Genomic DNA, 19,287 nt, shown 5'->3' on the forward strand with positions numbered 1-19,287 from the left:
CATGCTTGGTCAGTTGGAATTCAAGAGGAAACTGTGTTCAAATCCCAAATTTGCATTAATAAAAAAATAATTCTTTAACTATGCTAGCTCTTGGTTAATATATAATCAATGAAAGGAGAATTAATATATTAACGTTAGGCCTATATAATTGTTGTATTTTGTTCCCCACGAATTAATTACACGTTTGAGAACAAAAATTATGAATTTTTGGTTGCAGGATTTATGCACCTCTCTTTCTCTCTCTCTCCTCTCTCTCTCTCTCTCTCTCTCTCTCTCTCTCTGTTTACAAACTATCATCAGTTGTCTGCCCCTTTCACACTGAACCGAGTTCATTCCGGTGTCACACCGGTTCTAGGAAGAAAAAGCCAACCAGTATTTATACGAAAAGTGCCTTGTTCTTTAAGCAGTGGATATTATTCCATCGCAGGGGCCAATAGACTAGATCTATAGGTATGCATTTAAATATTTACGCACTTTGACATAACGTAATTAAATACATCACAAACTATGAACAGCTGATTGCGCGGTTTTGTCTGTGCGCATGAAAGTTCATCGACTTCTTCCATCAGCATTTCCATATGTAATATGCATTTTGATTTTATTTTAAATTTCTAGACTGGAGAGTTACTTGGTCAATTGGATGCTAGATTTACGAAACAGAAAATTTGCAACAGACATGGTTGATCGTATAGAGTGTAGACTTTAGCAGTAATTTAATTTGGCGTCATCTTTGAACAACGGAATTTTCACTGCGGTAAGTGGAAAATTCGATATAATTTCTCTCGAGGAAGATCGATTGAAAGATTGCACTTAAAACGAGACAAGGTTAGATTAAGACAAGCTGTCTGCCATTGTTGTCAAATTGTTCATACAGTTGTACATTGTTTGGACGACTGTACAACATCAGCAAATTACGCATTTACAGGGCCGGCCTGAAACTGGCACACATGCAATCGTCGATGGAAAATTTTTGCATTAGTCACTTAAAAAACGAGTCGGACTTTTAAAAATATTTTTGAACTTATATTTAACACGACAATCACAACTGGATTTAATTTTTTTATTTTATTTTAATTATATAAACTTTTAGGCCTCCTGATCTAATTAAGAATGTTATATATATAGCCTTAATTAGGCTATGACCCCCCCCCCCCCCTTTTCAAAATTCACCGACCAAGGAAGAATGGTGTGTCATCTCCAATCCAGCCCTTCGATTCACTCATAATCACTAGCTTTCATCATTCAATGCAGTTTTCAGCAATTGACATAAATATTAAATTACTATAATATAATCACTATTATCACGTCCATCCGTAATATCAGGCGACTATTACTGTAACTATGTAAACAATCACTCGGTGCTGTCAATTTGGGAATCACCTTTCCCCAGGTACAATATCATGAGAAGAGTGAATGATAGGAAAAATGGCTCTTATCTTTTCGGACTTGCAGAAGAAAAGATAACCCTTCTCTCTTCCTTTTAACACAGGTCTCCCTTAGACTGAGGTTTAATATTGATCATTTGTCTTGACATTTTACAATTTTTTTAACAATATTATGAATGCAGCAAATTTCATAGAACTTAAAATTGGCAAGATGAGTTGAACTTTCAAGGGGTGGATCCGGGCACATTTTCTTGAAGAAGAACTACCTTGAATGCACTAATTTGTGATCATCACATTTAATACTAATCCGAGATTCCTCTGACTCTAACCCCGGCTTTTATATTAATTGGGACGTGCAATAAAAGCGGGGGTTAGAGTCAGAGGAATCTCGGATTAATTTAATACCTGATTACTTTTACATTGATGAAGTTGCATTAATAAAAAAATAATTCTTTAAATATGCTAGCTCTTGGTTAATATATAATCCGTGCATGTTTAGTATAGTAAGTAGTAATTCTGCAGAAGCATACATGTACTAATGTACATGTTAAGACACCTTTAAAGAGATTGTGCAGTCATAGACACCCTGGCCAATATGTTCTATTGTAGGAGGTGGTTTTGATGGGAATTTTAAGTCAACAATTGAAGGTACCTGAGTTAAGTTTGTGAAGATTTTGATAAAGATATACATCTATAATATTTATTGCAGGCGAAAATCATGTACTACAAAACACTCCTCAGTAAGTCTGGCCAAAGACTGTGTCAGGGTTTGAGCACCAGGTCTCTGGTCTTGGCCTCTACAAGTTCATCGTCCAATCAAATCTCAGCTTTCTCCAGTCTCACAGGGGGCGCCTCTCCATCTTCCCAGTCCCTTCAAAGGAAATGGCGTCTGGAATCTCGGGCCAACATCTCGACGTCTCAGGTCATGCCGGCTCAGGCCATGTTCCGTTCGGACCTGGTGAATTGTAAGCGAGTGGTCATTAAGCTGGGGAGTGCCGTCATCACCCGTGAGGATGAGTGTGGGCTGGCCCTGGGCAGGTTAGCCTCCATCGTGGAACAGGTAAGAGACATTTAAAGAGCTGTTTTATAAAAAGCTTGGACTTTCGTTGGGATGTAACTGTTGAAATTGACAGTGTTTCAACTGAAATATACAGCCCTTGATAAATTCGGATAGGTCTCTTAGTGTTAAATATATTCATATCATATCTATTAGCCAATGAATTGACAGTTGACCTTGAGTAGATATGGCACTCATCAAAGAGTTTAATTAACATGTACTGCCCAAATTCAATGCTCTGCTTAAAAATGGTTATATTAGACCTATTACCCACAATAACAGCTGTACCCCTCTTCCACGGGGTAAACTAATTTAGTTTGATGAAGTTTTTATCAGTATTCATGAATTTAATAAAATATCCCATTTTTTAGGATACAGTTCTTCATGGACAATGTTTCTGTCGTGACAAAATGATGTCAGATATTGGACATTGATGAACATTTGATTTGTTAGATATTCTGATCAACGAAATGCAGTCAAACGACGCGATCTCAAACTAGATGGGACTGTTTAAAAACTTTGAGATATCCGAGTTTTCATGATATGGAGGGTAAAATATAGTTAAAAAATAAGTGGTTGGGACTTACAAATCACTTTGAGATATCAATTGTATTCGAGAAATCAGCTAGTGTTCGAGATATCGAAGTTCAACTGTAATGGAAATTGATGTGAAATGAATACCGATGAAACCACAATACAAGACTTTAATCAAACATTTGCTGTTACTTAATTTTTCATCAAACTGTGTCAACTTAACCTGCTGAAGGATAATATTTAAGTTACATTCTGGGAAGAGGTTTATGATTTCATTACACGGGCAGTCATATTAATTATTAGTTTTAATTATTACTTGTAAAAATGGGGGACAGATTAGCAATGAAGATGAAATGTTTTTTTTTTTGGTTGCAGGCTTGCGAGTTGCACGCCATGAATAAACAGGTGATTATGGTGACTAGTGGTGCCATCGCGTTCGGAAAACAAAAACTCCATCAAGAAATGCTGATGTCCATGAGTATGCGACAGACTCTACATACAAGTAAAGTAAGTGTCCTAGTTAAAAAATCGCAATTAACAGAACGTGCCTTTTTTTTTCTAATGCTTGGTTTGATTAAGGGTAAATATGTTTTAATAGCTAGAGTTTGATAAAACGAATGATTGTTTTAATATATATAGTTATTGCAAGTTAGTGATTAATTTTATAGGGTACAACATATCTCCTTATAGACATATTAATTCAGTTTGAATATATTATATAATCCATCTTGAATTGATAACTTTAGATCATTTTAATCTCATACAGTTTTATCATTCTTTATCGGAAACCAACAATCAGACTTGCATAGGACCAGATCAAGAAAACTAATAAGAACTTTTCTTGTTTTTATGAACATTTATAATTCTCATTCCACCATTGAGAAAACAACTTCAGTATACTGTTTAGTTTTTGGTTCGTGGAAGTATGAAAAGATAACCATCTAATAAAAAAAACAAAACATGCAGCTGTTGATAGATGCATGCATATTACAGACATTATAGATTTATTAATAAAGCCATATTTGACCTGCATTCAGAAATAATCCATAAAGTATTGCTTACCAGTGGTATTTCTAAAATTCTTGCAGTAATCATTGTTAGTGAATGACATGTATATATATGTGTGTGTGTATATTTCTTTCAGACATACGTAAGTACTGGGTTTCATTTTCTCAGTGCTAGAATTGGGCATCTTTTCTGCAATCTGAGAATACTGTGAGTGTCATTAGTCTAATTATAGCTTAATTGAGATGATAAAAGTAAAAAAAAAAACAACTTTTAGAAAATAAATGATATGTGTCCTTGATTGCAGAATCTGTTTGCTTCTCTGTAATAGGTGAAAGCTTGCATGAACCAAAGCCTTTATAGGGGTGATTAAAATTCATCACTCAAGTCTTTTGAATAAAATTAATAGATTTGATGGGTCAAAATAATGCATGTTGGGCATTTGGATCTATAGAGTATGGATTACATTGTTTGTCAACATAACTCTCTCTTATTTATGACCTTGGTATAAGAATGAATTTTTAGTTTCTGAGGAGCCATTAAATGCTAAAACAGTGATAAATTTCACTGTCACTTGGAAAAAGGGGAATAACTCATTTTTTTTTGTAGTGGTAATTTTAATGTGAGGTACAGCTCACTACATATTTTAAATTAAACGTAATTGATTAGTTAAATTTCCTAATAATATGAAGATTGGAATAAAAATTGCCTTGTTTGGTTTTGAATTTAATATTACATGCAGATCAAAACTGACTCTTTAAGATGTACAGTAATATTATACTGTTAAAGTTAAATGTTGACTAATAATGGTTTGATTCCTATATTCCTCAGTACAAAGGTATGTTAGTGAAGAAAATTGAGTTACTTCCAAAAACAGAAGCAAAAAAAAAACAAAACAAAAAAAAACCAAAAAAAAAAAAAAACAAAGAAATAAAAAACCATGTGCATATTTTATTTTTTGAAATTTACTGGTAATTAATTACTTAGTCTCTGCCAGAAAAAAAACTTAAGATTTTTTTTTTGCTTCAGAATATAATTATCCTAAAACTTAATTGTGACTGTGCACACACTAGAGTATCTGAATGTCCAGCATATTTATAAATTTGCTAGATTCTCTTGGTGCAATCTGTGATCTGATGAACAAAAATCAGCTGTTCTGATACGCTACCGCTCTCGAGAGCTGTTCTGATCGCGTATCAGCAGGCTGATTTTAATCAGATTGCTCATGGAGTAGATATTTGGAAAATAAAATTGTAGTTAGGCCAAAACAAAATTATTGTATGTTTGGAATTGCCTCCCCCCTTATACCCCCCCCCCCCCTTCTTCCTGACTATTAAAATCTTATAAGCAAAATATAAAGGATTAAAAAAAAAAAATTAGTAAAACTTTAAATTTGAAAAATACCAAAAAAAATTACCCCCCCTTCCTCCTGGGTCAAAAGAACTCTAGGAGGCAATTCCAAACAAATATTTTTTTAATGATGGCCTTCTTTATTTGCACAAGTTTAACCTTTATTCTACATTTAAAGAAAACAGAAAGTATTATTATCAACTTATTTGGAATAAAATCTTGAGAAAAAATTTCCACTGGCTCTATCATTGCTAAAACACATACATGTATTTAATTATCTTCAAGTTTTCCTCTAATTAAGCTATTTTGTATGTATATATGTAATCCAAAATTTTGCAATTTCTCAAAATCTTAAGTGAGATTCAATGCAAAATCATGAAAAAAAGTTAAAAATTTCCTACAACAAATACATTGTAATTTCATAATTGAATAAATTCATTTGAATCCCCTTTATCTTATTTTAATGGTACACTGAAACATTTAGATTTCATTGTAGATGATTTGTAAGATCTATGTTAGGCTAAATGAAATTATGTTTTGTTTTTCAGGTAAAACATTGATTAATAAGGATCATTGCAATATTGTAAAGGGGAATTGCTCATTAAAATTAAATTATCAATTTATGAAGGGGAATTGCTCATTAAAATTAAATTATCAATTTATGACCATGACCAAAATATTCCCTTTTGCAATTCTTGCAAAAAAAATAATAATTTGACTGACGTTGCATGAAATTTTTGGCCCAAAAAACTAAGGATTAATTTTTTAAAGCCTAACCTGTCTTCATTCAATCAATAGCACCAATCATCAAAATACCCTAACCATTAATTGTACCATCAATTGTATCATCAAGCACTTTGCACTTGATCCTTCCATCCAATTATTAGTGATGTCACCCCCCCCTCCCCCCAACCCAATCCAATCAATAATTCACTGCACAATTTATTCTTTGAGGTATCGGTAGTCTTTTATTTTTTAACACAAATAGCTGTACATGCAATATTTCAGTCTGATAAAAATGTATGAGTGGTTTAAATGTAATCAAAATTCATTGCAATAAATAATCTTCTTGGTGTAATTTTGTTGTCTCATTAAAACCAGGTTGTATGTTAAATGGAACATAGTTGTAATTTTGAGACATTTCCATCATTTACAAAGAAGCTTCCATCAAATTGAATGGTGCATACTGATACATGTGTGTGAAAACTTCTGAAGAATATTGTATACTGTAGATTTTAAAAAAAAAAATATTGGGACAGAAATTTTCACGAATTTCTTATCCAAATTATGTATCCTCAAAACTGTGAATTTTACTAATAAAATTGATGCCCACAAATTTAAATAAAACTGCAATTCAGTTATCACAAGAAATACTTCAGCTTTGAGGTTGACTTCCTTGATTGGCTGTGAATGTATTAAATGAGATCTTAAAATCAAAATGACATGCATGTGTATTATTTGCAAACTGTGGAATCATTAGATTTCGTGGTGGCTCAATTTTCGTGGAATTCGTGGGTACCTCTCATCCATGAATTAACAACTTCCACGAATTGATAAATTAGGGTAATAAAATCATATTTCCTTTTGTAGGTATAAGAAAATACACAAAATTACCTCCCCACAAACCTGTAAAATTTAAGCCATCCACGAAAAATTGGTCCTCACGAAATTAATGATTCCACAGTAATACCTGGTAATGTGCATATAAAAATAAAGTTGAACGTTGATATATCTAACACTGATATCTCGAATACAATGGACATGTCAAAAAGATTTGTAAATCCCAACCACTTATTATTTTAACTATTTTACCCTCGAAATCTCGAATACTTTGAATACTCGAAGCATTTAACCAGTTCTATCTAGTTCGAGATAACGAAGTTTGTATCTTCATTTGACGTCCAGCATTATGGTTCCATTAGCATTAACCAGTATATATCACCCACCCACAATCTTCTCTGTGATACTGTATATATAAGGTCTGTCATTTGTCTTCCAGAGGCAGGGATCCCTGATCGAGCCCCGAGCCTGTGCTGCCGTCGGACAGAGTGGTCTAATGTCGCTCTATGAAGCCATGTTTAACCAGTACGGAGTCAAAACCGCCCAGGTTACAAATATAGTTTACATATAGTATGATATGCTTGACTACTCATTTGAATGTTTGATAATTACGGTAACTTTTGTCATATAAAGGATATTATGACAGGAAAACATTTTAGTTTAGTTATAAAAAGATACACAGGACTTGCCATGTTGAAAATTGCAGAAACAATACTTCTTTTAAAGCCAACTTTAATCCCCAGATTTATTGGAATACAATGTTCATGCAATGCCACTCAATAATTAAGTCTAGATCTTGGGATATTTTAACACTTTTGAAAACATCTTTTAACTAAAGGAAATGACACAGCTAGTACATGATGTGTAGAAATCTGTCTTTTAAAATCAAATTTTTGGTTTATATTTATTAGGTTCTCATCACCAAGCCAGATTTCTTCCATGAGGAAAGTCGTAGAAACTTGATAGGGACGCTGAAGGAGCTGCTACAACTGAGCATCGTTCCCATCCTGAACACCAACGATGCTGTCGCCCCACCGCCCCAGATAGACAAAGACCTACAGGGGGTGAGTGAAAGATGGAGAGTCAGCTCAGTTATGATGTGCATACTTTTAGAATGAATGTGAAAGATACTGAATTTATACGAGTATAAACTGGGTTTCGGTATTTTTCCCCAACAACGGGTTAACGGGTTAACAATCAGAGGAGTCTCAGATTAGGTTTTAGAATTCAAAATGAATCTTAAAATGCAATTGTGAGACTCTCTTACGTGTAAATCTAATGAATGTGGTACTCAGGTGACCGTCAAGGCCTGTGGGCCAAATTACTAATGCATTGAAATATTATAAAATAATTTAGGTTCTTGAAGGCTGTTTTTTTGGGGAGTGTCAATAATTTGGTACAAGGGGATGTAATTTGAAATTTTATTCTCTGAAACAATTCCTTGTTATGGCAGTTAGAGGAATAGGCAAATACAACCTTATATATATCTTTTTAATTAGATATAGGTAACTGATTTACTCTGAAAAAAAAACAAAATTGTTTTTTAATGGTATGATTCTGTATTCTATAGAAAAATTACACAATCAAACAAAACACTCTTAAATATAAACCTAAAATGCCAATATCAAAAATGTTTTCCAGGTGATAAGTCTGAAGGACAACGACAGTTTGGCGGCCCGCCTGGCAGTGGAAGTCGACGCTGACCTGATGATTCTGATGTCGGACGTCGATGGCCTCTACACGGGACCCCCAGGGCAAGAGGGCTCCCGCCTCCTCCACACTTACTGTCCGGAGGTCGACGAAACCTCTGTCATCTTCGGAGAGAAATCCCGCGTTGGACTTGGTGGGATGGATTCTAAGGTGCAGTCTGTTGAACGATTTTGATTTTATCATGGGTACATGTATTTGTCTTAACCCGTTGAACTGAATAAGGGATTTTGATATGTTAATTATGATGTTTGTTTGTCAAGTGATTTTATTGTGTTTACTTTATTTCTCGTAACAGTTTTTTTGTTACATTCAGAAAATTATCACGAGAGCGCTATTGTAAACCAACTTTTATTCGCGTGCGAGAAATTTTCGCAAGGTTAGCGAGAGCCTTGTCGTTGCGAATATTTCTCACTGTGAACCAATCCTTTGTCTATAGTTTTTATAATAATACAGGTCTGGATAAGGCTTGGTCACGAACATTAGTCGTTGTGAATCAGTTTATCGGCAGTTAATCACGAAATAAAGTCGCCGCGAATAAAAATTGGTTTACAGTACGTATTTTACAGCAAAATGAAATTTTGAAAAGAATACTTTATGTATTGATTAAAACTGATATCGGTAATCTAGGTCTACATTTCTATATTTTTGTTGTTGCTTATCCCTCTATAGGAACTTTAACTGGGATATTGTGTCCTGCTAGCAAAACTGTGTTAAAAAGCCCTGTACAATCTTTTTGAGCATTTGAAGATCTTCAATGAGATTTGTTCTAGACAAGAATCGTTTGGTTTTTTTTCAGGTGAGAGCAGCTTCCTGGGCCCTAGACAATGGGACGACGGTGGTCATTTGCAATGGACATGAAGACCGAGCCATCCACAACATTGTGTCAGGGAAAAACATCGGGACCTTCTTCACCAAGTCCAAAGTCCAGAATGCACCAGTTGAACTGATGGCCATGCAAGGTAAATTTTACAACTGTTAATTAATATCTCACTTTTGATCTTCTCACTTTCAATCCATATACTTGTATGATTTTGGGGTGGGGGGGGTGCTTCTAATATTACATTTACATAGAAATACATTGAAAAATTAAAGTTCCTTTGAGGAAAATAAGTACTGTAGGGTGTGAAAATGGTACTGAAGCAAGCTTGTATTTAATTCTTAGATTCTCATCCTAGCCCGCCCCTCTGAAAATGGCCAGACCCAATGCATTTTATTTTGTTTTGAAAAAAAAAAAAACGGAAAAAAAATTTCGGGCAAAAAAGTTTGGCTTGGTATGCAAAAAGTTCAAAACATTTTTAATGGCTGCCTAAACATGTGGACTACCATGTCATTCCAGTCATGTTTGTTATCATAAGGAAACAAATGTCTTCATGCATCAACAGTTAAGATGGCCAGCGAAATAAAATGGAATTAAAAGATTACAACTGGGTTTGTGTACTCATATGAGCATTTAGAACTTTTAAAAAGAATAGAGCAGTTGTTATTTCTAGAACATGAATGGTGAAAAAGGTGTTTTTTAAAAAATAAAAAATAATAAATAAAATCTGCCCACCCGCCCCATATTTTTTGCAAATTAGGATGAGAAACTAAATATTAATTTTATATGGCCTTAACCCCATTGCGTCAGTGATGGGTGCCAAACAGAAAAGAATTGAATTAATTATGATTACTGATGTTCATTTCTAAATTAGCACGAGAGGGAGGTCGAGTGCTACAAACAACCACACCCAATCAGAAGCATCTGATCATCACAAAGTTGGCCAACCTTTTGTTAGAGAGACAGCGAGACATTCTTGATGCCAACAGCAAGGACATAGAGATGGCCAATAAGTCAGGTATTGATAACATTTCAAAAGGCAAGCCAGAAAAACTCAAATTCTGATTAAGGTTTTGAGGCATGTAAATTATTACTTAACCTTTGAGGTGTTAAATGATTTGGAATGAAATTGTAAAATGTCATTTAATTGCAGTCATTTACAGTACAAAAATGAAGATGAAAAAAATATCTATCTCTTGTGTTTAAAAGAAACAATTTTGATTGATAGGTCTAGAGTCCACCTTAGTGTCTAGACTAGTTTTGAGTGAGAGGAAACTTCACACTCTTTATGAAGGCCTGAAGCAGATAGCTGATCAAAGCTCAGACATTGTTGGGCGTGTCGTTAGGAGGACATTGCTGGCAGATGGCCTTGAATTAAAACAGGTCACGACCCCTATAGGGGTTCTCCTTGTTATCTTTGAGTCCCGTCCAGACTGCCTACCTCAAGTGAGTGCTGATCTCTCTCTCTCTCTCTCTCTCTCTCAAACACAATGAGACTCACAAACATGGTGATTCTCAGGAACAATGAAAATCAATCTCTCTCACTGTTCAGATTTTTTGTTTTGTACACAGGTGGCAGCACTGTCTATCGCCAGTGGTAACGGTTTGCTGCTGAAAGGAGGGAAGGAAGCGTACCACAGTAACCAGATTCTGCACTCGCTTGTCCAGGAGGCACTCGAACCGTTCGTTCCCAGGGAAACCATTTCACTGGTTTGTCTTTGCTACAGATTTGTGAATGCCAAGTTAAATTGAAAATTACAGTGCAACGGGTGAAGGTGCCTAGACAAGCCATATAAAGGAATTAATTCAAAAATATAACGTGCAGATGTTTTATGTTTCAATAGGTGATTTGTCATAAATGGAATTCCTGTTTATCGTAAAACATTTCAGATACCATAACTTGTAACCTGAATCTGTAAAATTTATAGAAATCAAACTTGATAATCTTATTTTGGAAGGATAAAAAAGAATCATTGGTAGGATGAAATAAGAAGTATAAATTGGATACATTATAGGGCTTTTAAAGGCGACAAAGGTGGTTGCATGATTTCTAATCGCTTCATTGATAGAACAAGCGGGTTCAAATTTCTTAATTGGCTAATAAACTATAAATTGAAATAATATTTAAAAATCCTTTTCAACTGAGTAATTTATCTCCACTTCCAAATTATTAAAAGCCCTGATATGAGAAAAATTCTTTCATATTTAAAAATCTATTTACTATCATTATTATATCACCTCCTCCCCATTTTCTTACTATGCTTTGAAAATCTAGTATGTTCTTGTATGATGTAGAACTGTCTGTTCAATAGGTAAGCACACGAGAGGAGATTGAGTCTCTACTTGAGATGAATGAGTACATTGACCTAATTATACCCCGTGGATCCAACGAGCTGGTCAGCATGATCCAGAAACAGAGCCAGGGGATCCCCGTCCTGGGGCACAGCGAGGGCGTGTGTCACGTCTACATCGACAGGAACATTGACCAGGATATGGCTCTAGACATAGGTAAGCCTGATTCATAAATAACTTTAGGGCCTATATCTGAAAAAGTAGAAACCTTTGTTTGATATTGGTTTTCTCAATAGAATTAATGGGAGGAGAATATGGAAATAAAATAAAATTTAAATCTTCAGCTTAATTAGTTTGATATCTGTAGGCAGAAAATCTCTTTAAAAAAAGGCAAACGTTGGTTCAGTTGATTTCAAATCTTCATAGCGAAAATGTCCTGTATCTAAAAAGGTACAAACCTTAGTTTGATAAACATGTGGGTAAAATTTAGAAAGAAAAAAAGAAAATACAGAGACAATGGAGATGCAAATTCTGTGTACTTTCTTCCAAATTAATTTCTTGTTACGTTTTTGCCCTGATTTTCAGTGCGAGATTCCAAGACGGATTACCCAGCTGCTTGTAACGCCGTGGAAACCATACTGGTCAACAAGACTCACCTGAGGGCTCCATTTTTTGAAGATTTGTTTGACATGCTGAAATCCGAAGGGGTAAGTGCTTCAAATTATTTTGCATAAATGAGAATATCAGAGAAATTGTTATAGAGTTGTATGTTCAATAGACATTGGGTGTATTCGTTTGGTGGATTGGAGAGCTGCAAGAGTAGCTGATTTGCTCGTTTGCAGTATGGAGATCTCCATTGTCTACTTTCTAAATAGCAGGTAGACAATGAAGATCTGCTAGAGATATTCAGGTCCAGTTCTGGAGGTAGCAAACAAATACACCCATTGTTTGAGCCATAGTAGACAGAGAAATCCTATTATATTTGAATGGTTTGCAGCATTTGAGATAGGGTTATTTGATCGGAAATGAACAGTTTTTAATTTTTGATATTTGTATAAATAATTCTTCAAAAAGTTGTAATATTTTTGTATATGAAAATTTCAAACTATAAACAAATCACATTGATTATTTTTATTAAGAATGAAACCAAGAAAATCAACTGTCCGCAAATCATGTTCAGATTGTCAAAACATTTTGATATAGTTACCAAAAAAATAAATTTATTGGTTTTCGGGCTCCGGTGCATTCGGTCAAATGCTGAGACATTCATTAATGTTATTGCAATAATTAAAGAAATAGGGAATATCACAATTTCCATTTTGACTGAAGATAAGAAAATTGAGTCATTATTCTTAGCAATTTATGCAATGAAAGTAAAAATGAAATACGACCTAACATGTTCCATTATATTTACAAATTTTTGGCCTGTTAACTAATACAATAATTTATTTTAGCCTTAGAGCATTGTGAGTTATCAAAATTTTAATGACAAAACTTGCTGTGTCTTGTGCATATTACCATCCCCATGATTTTGATGTAGGTGAAGATATACTCTGGACCCCGCCTGGCCTCGGCCCTAAAGTTTGGCCCCCCACCGGCCCCCTCACTCCACACAGAGTACGGAGACCTGTCCGTTACCGTGGAACTTGTAGACGATGTCAAGGACGCCATTCAACACATCAACAAATACAGCAGTAGCCACACTGATGCCATTGTCACTAGTGATGGTAAGTAAGACTCATTAAAAGAATTTGATAAAAAAAACTTTTTTATTGAGAAAATTTAATTTATTTGTTTGTTTGTTTTTTTAATGATGTGCACATTTTTTTTTACCGCCAACTGATGTAAACAAATAATTAAGGAAATTTAGATTTGTTTTTGCATGGTGGTAGATGTGAAAATGAAAGACTCAGTTTATAATTAATATTGGAAAGTAATCTCTAAATAGATGTAGCTTTTCAGCCAAAAATTGTAGGAATTAAAATCGATTTTTTAATGTTTAGATAACGTGGCAGAAGTGTTCCTCAAGGGCGTGGATAGTGCTTGTGTATTCCACAACACAAGCACTAGGTTTGCTGATGGCTACAGATTTGGACTTGGTAAGCACATATTTCCAGGGATGTATAAACTAATGGAATAGGCAACTTGTACATTTGTCATGTCTACTGTGGAATCATTAGAATTCGTTGTGGCCCAATTTTTGTGGTTTTCGTGGGTAGTCCTCCCCCATGAATTTACGTTCTCCACGAAAACAAGTTTTGAAAGAGTTTTTAAAACTGAAAACTAACACATCCACGAAATTGCATTCCCACGAATAAGCAAAAAAACAACAATCCACGAAAATTGGCCCCCACTACTGTGGAATCATTAAAATTCGTGGTGGCACAATTTTTTCGTGGAATTCGTGGGTAGCCCTCAGGTCTCCCACGCATTTAAATCCTCAACGAAAACAAATTTTAGAAAGAGTTATCTTTGTTACTGAAACAGTAGGCTACGCATCCACGAAATAACATCCTCACGAATGAGCAAAAAAGTCATGATCCACGAAAATTGGCCCCCACGAATTTAAATGATTCCACAGTAATTTAAATGCTTCCACAGTACTTCCCAAACTATCATGCGAGCCTTGACAAGTTTTTAAAACTCTGTTCAAACCCGGCCAGTAAAAAATGTCGCTTTTTATTAGATTTTTTCCTCCTCTTAAAAGGCATATGTTTTTCATACAATTTTAGACTCCTGCTCTAAAGGAGAAGGGGGTATACTGGTTAACCCTTGTCTGTCTGTCCTGTCTGTCTGTTTGCATTTTTCTCAGCAACTATTCATTGCAGATGCTTGAAATTTTAACACACTATTTGTTTAGGTATGCCATACATTGGGATATATTTTTGTACCAATCGGATGTCAACTTCCTGTTAAATGACAAGTTGAACTTAGTTTATTTTTGCCATAATTTCAAAACAAATTTTCGTCTAAGATTTCTCAGCAACTATTTACCGCAGATGCTTGAAATTTTAAAAGTCTTTGTTTAGGCATGCCATTTGTTGGTATCCATTTTTTTTTTAATAATTGGAACTTCAAATTCCTGTTAAATATCGACTTTGCTCAGTTTGTATATATTCAAATCAGAGCAGGGGTACTAGTGAGCATTCTTACAAATATCTTGTTAATCATACGTTGTAAACCAATTTAGACAACTAATAACTAAATGTTGTAAACTAATTTAGATAAAAAGAAAATAAATATTGATTTTTACTTAATCTTTGAAATGGGTCAAAAATGGGTCTTGGGGATTTAAGAACTTCAGCTTATGAAGTACAAATAACAATTCTAGAATAATTTTAAGATTGTTTTTTAAATTTTATAATGATATACCAAGTGATTTTGGCGAGACTTGCCTATACTGTTATTATATACGTCCCTGCTTTTTCAAAGCTTAGTAAATATGCAACAAATTATCAATTATATTGTTATCAAGCATTTACCCTCTGTGGTTCAAAAATCAGTCCCACTATGATCAATAATGAAAAAGCCACAATTTTGTTAAAAGCACGTAGCTTGTTTCATGGTTGATATATGAGGTAGAACAATATCAATTTGTATTTCTATATTTAGGTGCTGAGGTAGGAATTAGTACCTGCCGAATTCATGCTCGGGGTCCAGTAGGGGTGGAGGGACTACTGACCACAAAGTGGCTTCTTAACGGGGAGGGTCACATTGTGGAAGACTTCAGCAAGGGGAAGAAGGAATACATACACAGACCCCTCCCTCTGCCACAGAACATGATGGAGGAGGAGGATGTCAATGTAGAGCTCAAGGACTAGAGAGACAAGCTCTGATTGGTCAGCTGTTCATGTTTGAAAGATCAACAGATCCTGTGATTGGTTAAAACTTTAAAACACAGCATCTCTATCAAAGGCTGTGATTGGACTATTTTTTCCATGCCTGTCAAGATTTAAAAAGACAGCATGGGTAGTTTTTCAAATTTGTCTTCTGATGCTTTGTAAATGGTTCTACTTACTTTGTACCAAGGGCAGTTTTCCAGCTGATATAAAGACACACTACACAAAGAAACAGTTGTACATTTGGATCTGTCTCTTTATCAGGATTAAAACTTACCACAACTTTATATGCCACAGAAAAAGCAACCAATTTTTTTTTCGCTTTCATTGACATTTCTTACTTTGGTAAATTTTTGTTGTCAAACTGAGAAAGTGCTATGTTTAGTATATTATATTTTGTATTTAAAAGAAAATAAAACCTGAAATATTTTCAAGTTTAAAAACACACCTTCATATTAATTGCCTGTTTTGGCGTATGTGTTGTTGACAACAGATTTGTTTACCATGGTTGTCAGGTTGTGCTTGTACACACACCTGTCTAGATCTGGATTGAGAGATTTGAATCTCTGTTACGTTTTGTATTGTATGTAATAATGATCACACATTTTTTGCTCGCGTTTTCTTATCAAAATTAACGCATTTATTGCTTTACAGGGTTGATTGATAAGGATTAAGGAGTGAGAGTTCATTCAAAATGATACATTTTTTTGAAAATAAAGCCATTCTTTTGCTATGTATACTGAAAATAAAATATATCAGTATTGGTTTGTTTTTTTCTTCTTTTATAATAATTATAATATGTATACCTTATGCCTGCTATATAAACAGACCTGTGAAATTGCTTACCTGTCATGTTTAAGGAATTTAACAAGGCTAATTATAACTAGATTGTTATTTCCATGTACACTGTGATAAAACGAAGTCCATTGAAATCCGGGTCCAGTTATTCATTTTGAGCCTTTTTTATAAAAAAAAAATTGACCTTGATATTGAAGATCTTGTATCTAAATGTATAATTTAATAAAATACTTTTTTTGGGGATATGAAAGTAGCGACATTGTAGAAAAAAAAATACATTGCCCTCCTCAGCGGGTTACGTACTTTTTTCTGCAATTGCTGTTGCATTCATATCTCGCATGAATCACCAAAGAAAGCATTTTGTTGTTTTATATTTACATCTATCAAGCATGATTCCCTCTACTTCTTACGGAAACTTTAGTCAATTCATTTCAGAGCTAGATTGAAATATACACGCCCCGTCTATCAATTGGTCGAAATCTACAGGGGCTAAAATTGAAGGCTGAAATCGACACGCACTGTTTATCGATTGGTCGTAACCTATAGCTACCTAAAAAAAATAATAACGTGACTGCACGAAAGAATCATGATGATATAAGTCTCAAGGTCTCACAGGAGACGATTTTCTTTTAGCTAACGTACTTATTTACGTTAACAGTGAATTAATGAATTTTACTTTCTCTATATAAACAATTAATTTACCTTAAAATTAGTTAAAAGAAAGATGTAAATATAAACAATAAAAAAACCCTTTTTTTTTTGGTGATTCATGCTGGTTATAAATTAAGGTTGCGATTATTGCAGAAAACATTTGTATGACCCGCATGAATCTCCAAAAAAACCATGTTATTGTTTAAATGATTTCGAGCTCACCTTGATCAGGTTGAGAGAGGTTATACCCTCGGCGTCGAGCCCCTTGTTTCAGTTGTTACTGGCCTCAAAATTCATCGAACTTGCTTGGATGGTGCATCTTGGCTTGCTTAAGAACAAAAAGGACTGGGTGCAGGAGGAGGTTCATATTTTTTGTGCAGGTAACTGTTTTGGAGCCCTTTGATGACCACGTCGAAGTTGCAATTGTTTGTACCTTTTCCAAACTTGGATGATACATTTAAACAATAAAATGCTTTCTTTGGTAATCTAGTTTATGCTTTAATGAATGATCCGTTCCAGAATTTTATCACATGGAATTGTGACATATGATATTGTTATACTTTCATGTTAAATACTGAAATCTGATTGGTTAAGACGCAGTTAATAATATTTACTATTACCCTCAGCGTTACCAACGCACTTGGCAACGGGTAACATTAAAAAATGTTACATGCGCGAAAATTATGCGCGTACGGTTCGCTGTAGAATTCACGTTTTTCCTATATAAAAGCAGTAAAATTTTCTTAAAAATTCTTAAAAAGACATTCAGTATAACAAAATAAATAGTGCCTGTTTGGGAGGATAACAGTTGAAATTGACACCCCTCGAAAACCATTGTCAACCTCCGCTTCGCGTCGGTTGACAATGGTTTTCTCGGGGTGTCAATTTCAACTGTTACCCTCCCAAACAGGCACTATTTATATACTATATATCATATCATGTTCTATATAACAAAGTATGTAATATGATACAATTTGGTATAAATATTATCGTTTCATCGTATAATATAATGTCGTATTGTAACATAAAACAATATTGTATAACATGATACAATATTGTATTGTATAATACAATATTGTTTTATATATGATACAATGTTCTTTACAAAATCGTATTGTATGGTACATTATCGTATAATTCTGTTTGAAGCAATATTGTATCAAATGACTAAATGTTGTAATATTAAGGTATAATATCGTGTCATATCATTTTGTACAATATCGTCGTATCATAAAATGCACTATCCTCTCATTAGACATTATACAAGATCGTTTTGTTTCAATTGATTCTGTTTTGCATTGTATCATATTAAACAAAATCACATTGTTTGTCGTGTTTAAAACTTTCAGATCTAGTGAAATATTTTTCATTTTTTACAATACAAGTAAAGCGTGAAAACTGATATATTCCCTTTACACAAGGATCGCATTTTTTATACTTATAATCAAAAAGCCTTCAGGGTCTTTCCTTCTTTCTGTGTTAAAACTTCGTACATTTTCTTGAACAAGAACATCGCACCATTCATTACCTGCATGTTTTTAGTCACTTTATTCTTTCTAAGATCTGACACTTGAGAAAGCAGTCGAAACTGCGCGGCAATCAGAAATGGTGAAATGACAGATCAAGGACGAGAGTGTGTCAGCTACAAACGTGGAGGCAGTTCGCAAGCACAGCGCTACAGGTCGCAGAGCAGAACAGCCGAGGCAGATGTCGAGGTCGTGGACACAGATACACACAGAGCCGTGGCAGAGGTAACCATCACAGGAGACAAGGTCAAGGGAAATGCAACAAGTGAAACCTACACCATGCAAGGGACAATTGTTTTGCTAGAGGCAAACAGTGCAGACGGTGTCACCAATATGATCACTTCGCCGTGTGTTGTAACCAGAATAGCATAGCAGAGATAGTGCAATCCGAGCCGGAAGAACCATATGAGGAAACAGGATTTCTTGGATCTGTCACAACCTGTATTGACGATGAAGCAGCGTGGAAAGTAAATCTGAAAATCTGTGGAAAAACTGTTACAACTAAGATCGAGTCAGGAGCGGACACCTCAGTTATTGGTGAACCGACTTACAATGCAGTCCAAAACCGACCAAAACTGGAATCTGCAAACACAGTTTTATTTGGACCAGGAGGACGTATCAACTGTCTTGGAGTATTTACAGCTAAGACCAGTTGCAAGGGCCAACACTTTGTATTTCCAATTCATGTTATCAAAGGAACAAGTAATCTGTTAGCACGATCAGCTGCATACAAGTTTGGATTAATTCAGATAATCGACAGTAT

At 34.6% G+C, this 19,287-nt stretch overlaps 1 protein-coding gene across 1 annotated transcript; it reads left to right on the plus strand.

The window, feature by feature from the left end:
• Nucleotides 1-292: 292 nt before the first annotated feature.
• On the plus strand, nt 293-16,312 carry LOC105348527 (delta-1-pyrroline-5-carboxylate synthase). The gene is made up of 16 exons (XM_034472668.2): nt 293-450; nt 616-754; nt 2,095-2,445; nt 3,352-3,483; nt 7,331-7,438; nt 7,803-7,955; nt 8,533-8,751; nt 9,398-9,560; nt 10,293-10,436; nt 10,647-10,864; nt 10,991-11,128; nt 11,731-11,926; nt 12,296-12,417; nt 13,251-13,437; nt 13,714-13,809; nt 15,323-16,312. The coding sequence occupies exons 3-16, from the start codon at nt 2,104-2,106 to the stop codon at nt 15,529-15,531; spliced, it is 2,427 nt and encodes an 808-aa protein (XP_034328559.2). The 5' UTR covers nt 293-450; nt 616-754; nt 2,095-2,103; the 3' UTR covers nt 15,532-16,312.
• Nucleotides 16,313-19,287: the final 2,975 nt, after the last annotated feature.

This window comes from Magallana gigas, chromosome 8 (assembly GCF_963853765.1).
Source record: "Magallana gigas chromosome 8, xbMagGiga1.1, whole genome shotgun sequence".
Lineage (NCBI taxonomy): Eukaryota > Metazoa > Mollusca > Bivalvia > Ostreida > Ostreidae > Magallana > Magallana gigas.

Coding starts and splice junctions, on each gene's coding strand:
- LOC105348527 (XM_034472668.2), top strand. CDS start 2,104: ATGTACTACAAAACACTCCTCAGTAAGTCTGGCCAAAGACTGTGTCAG. Junction 7,439..7,802: donor ACGGAGTCAAAACCGCCCAG/GTTACAAATATA, acceptor TATATTTATTAG/GTTCTCATCACCAAGCCAGA. Junction 7,956..8,532: donor TAGACAAAGACCTACAGGGG/GTGAGTGAAAGA, acceptor AATGTTTTCCAG/GTGATAAGTCTGAAGGACAA.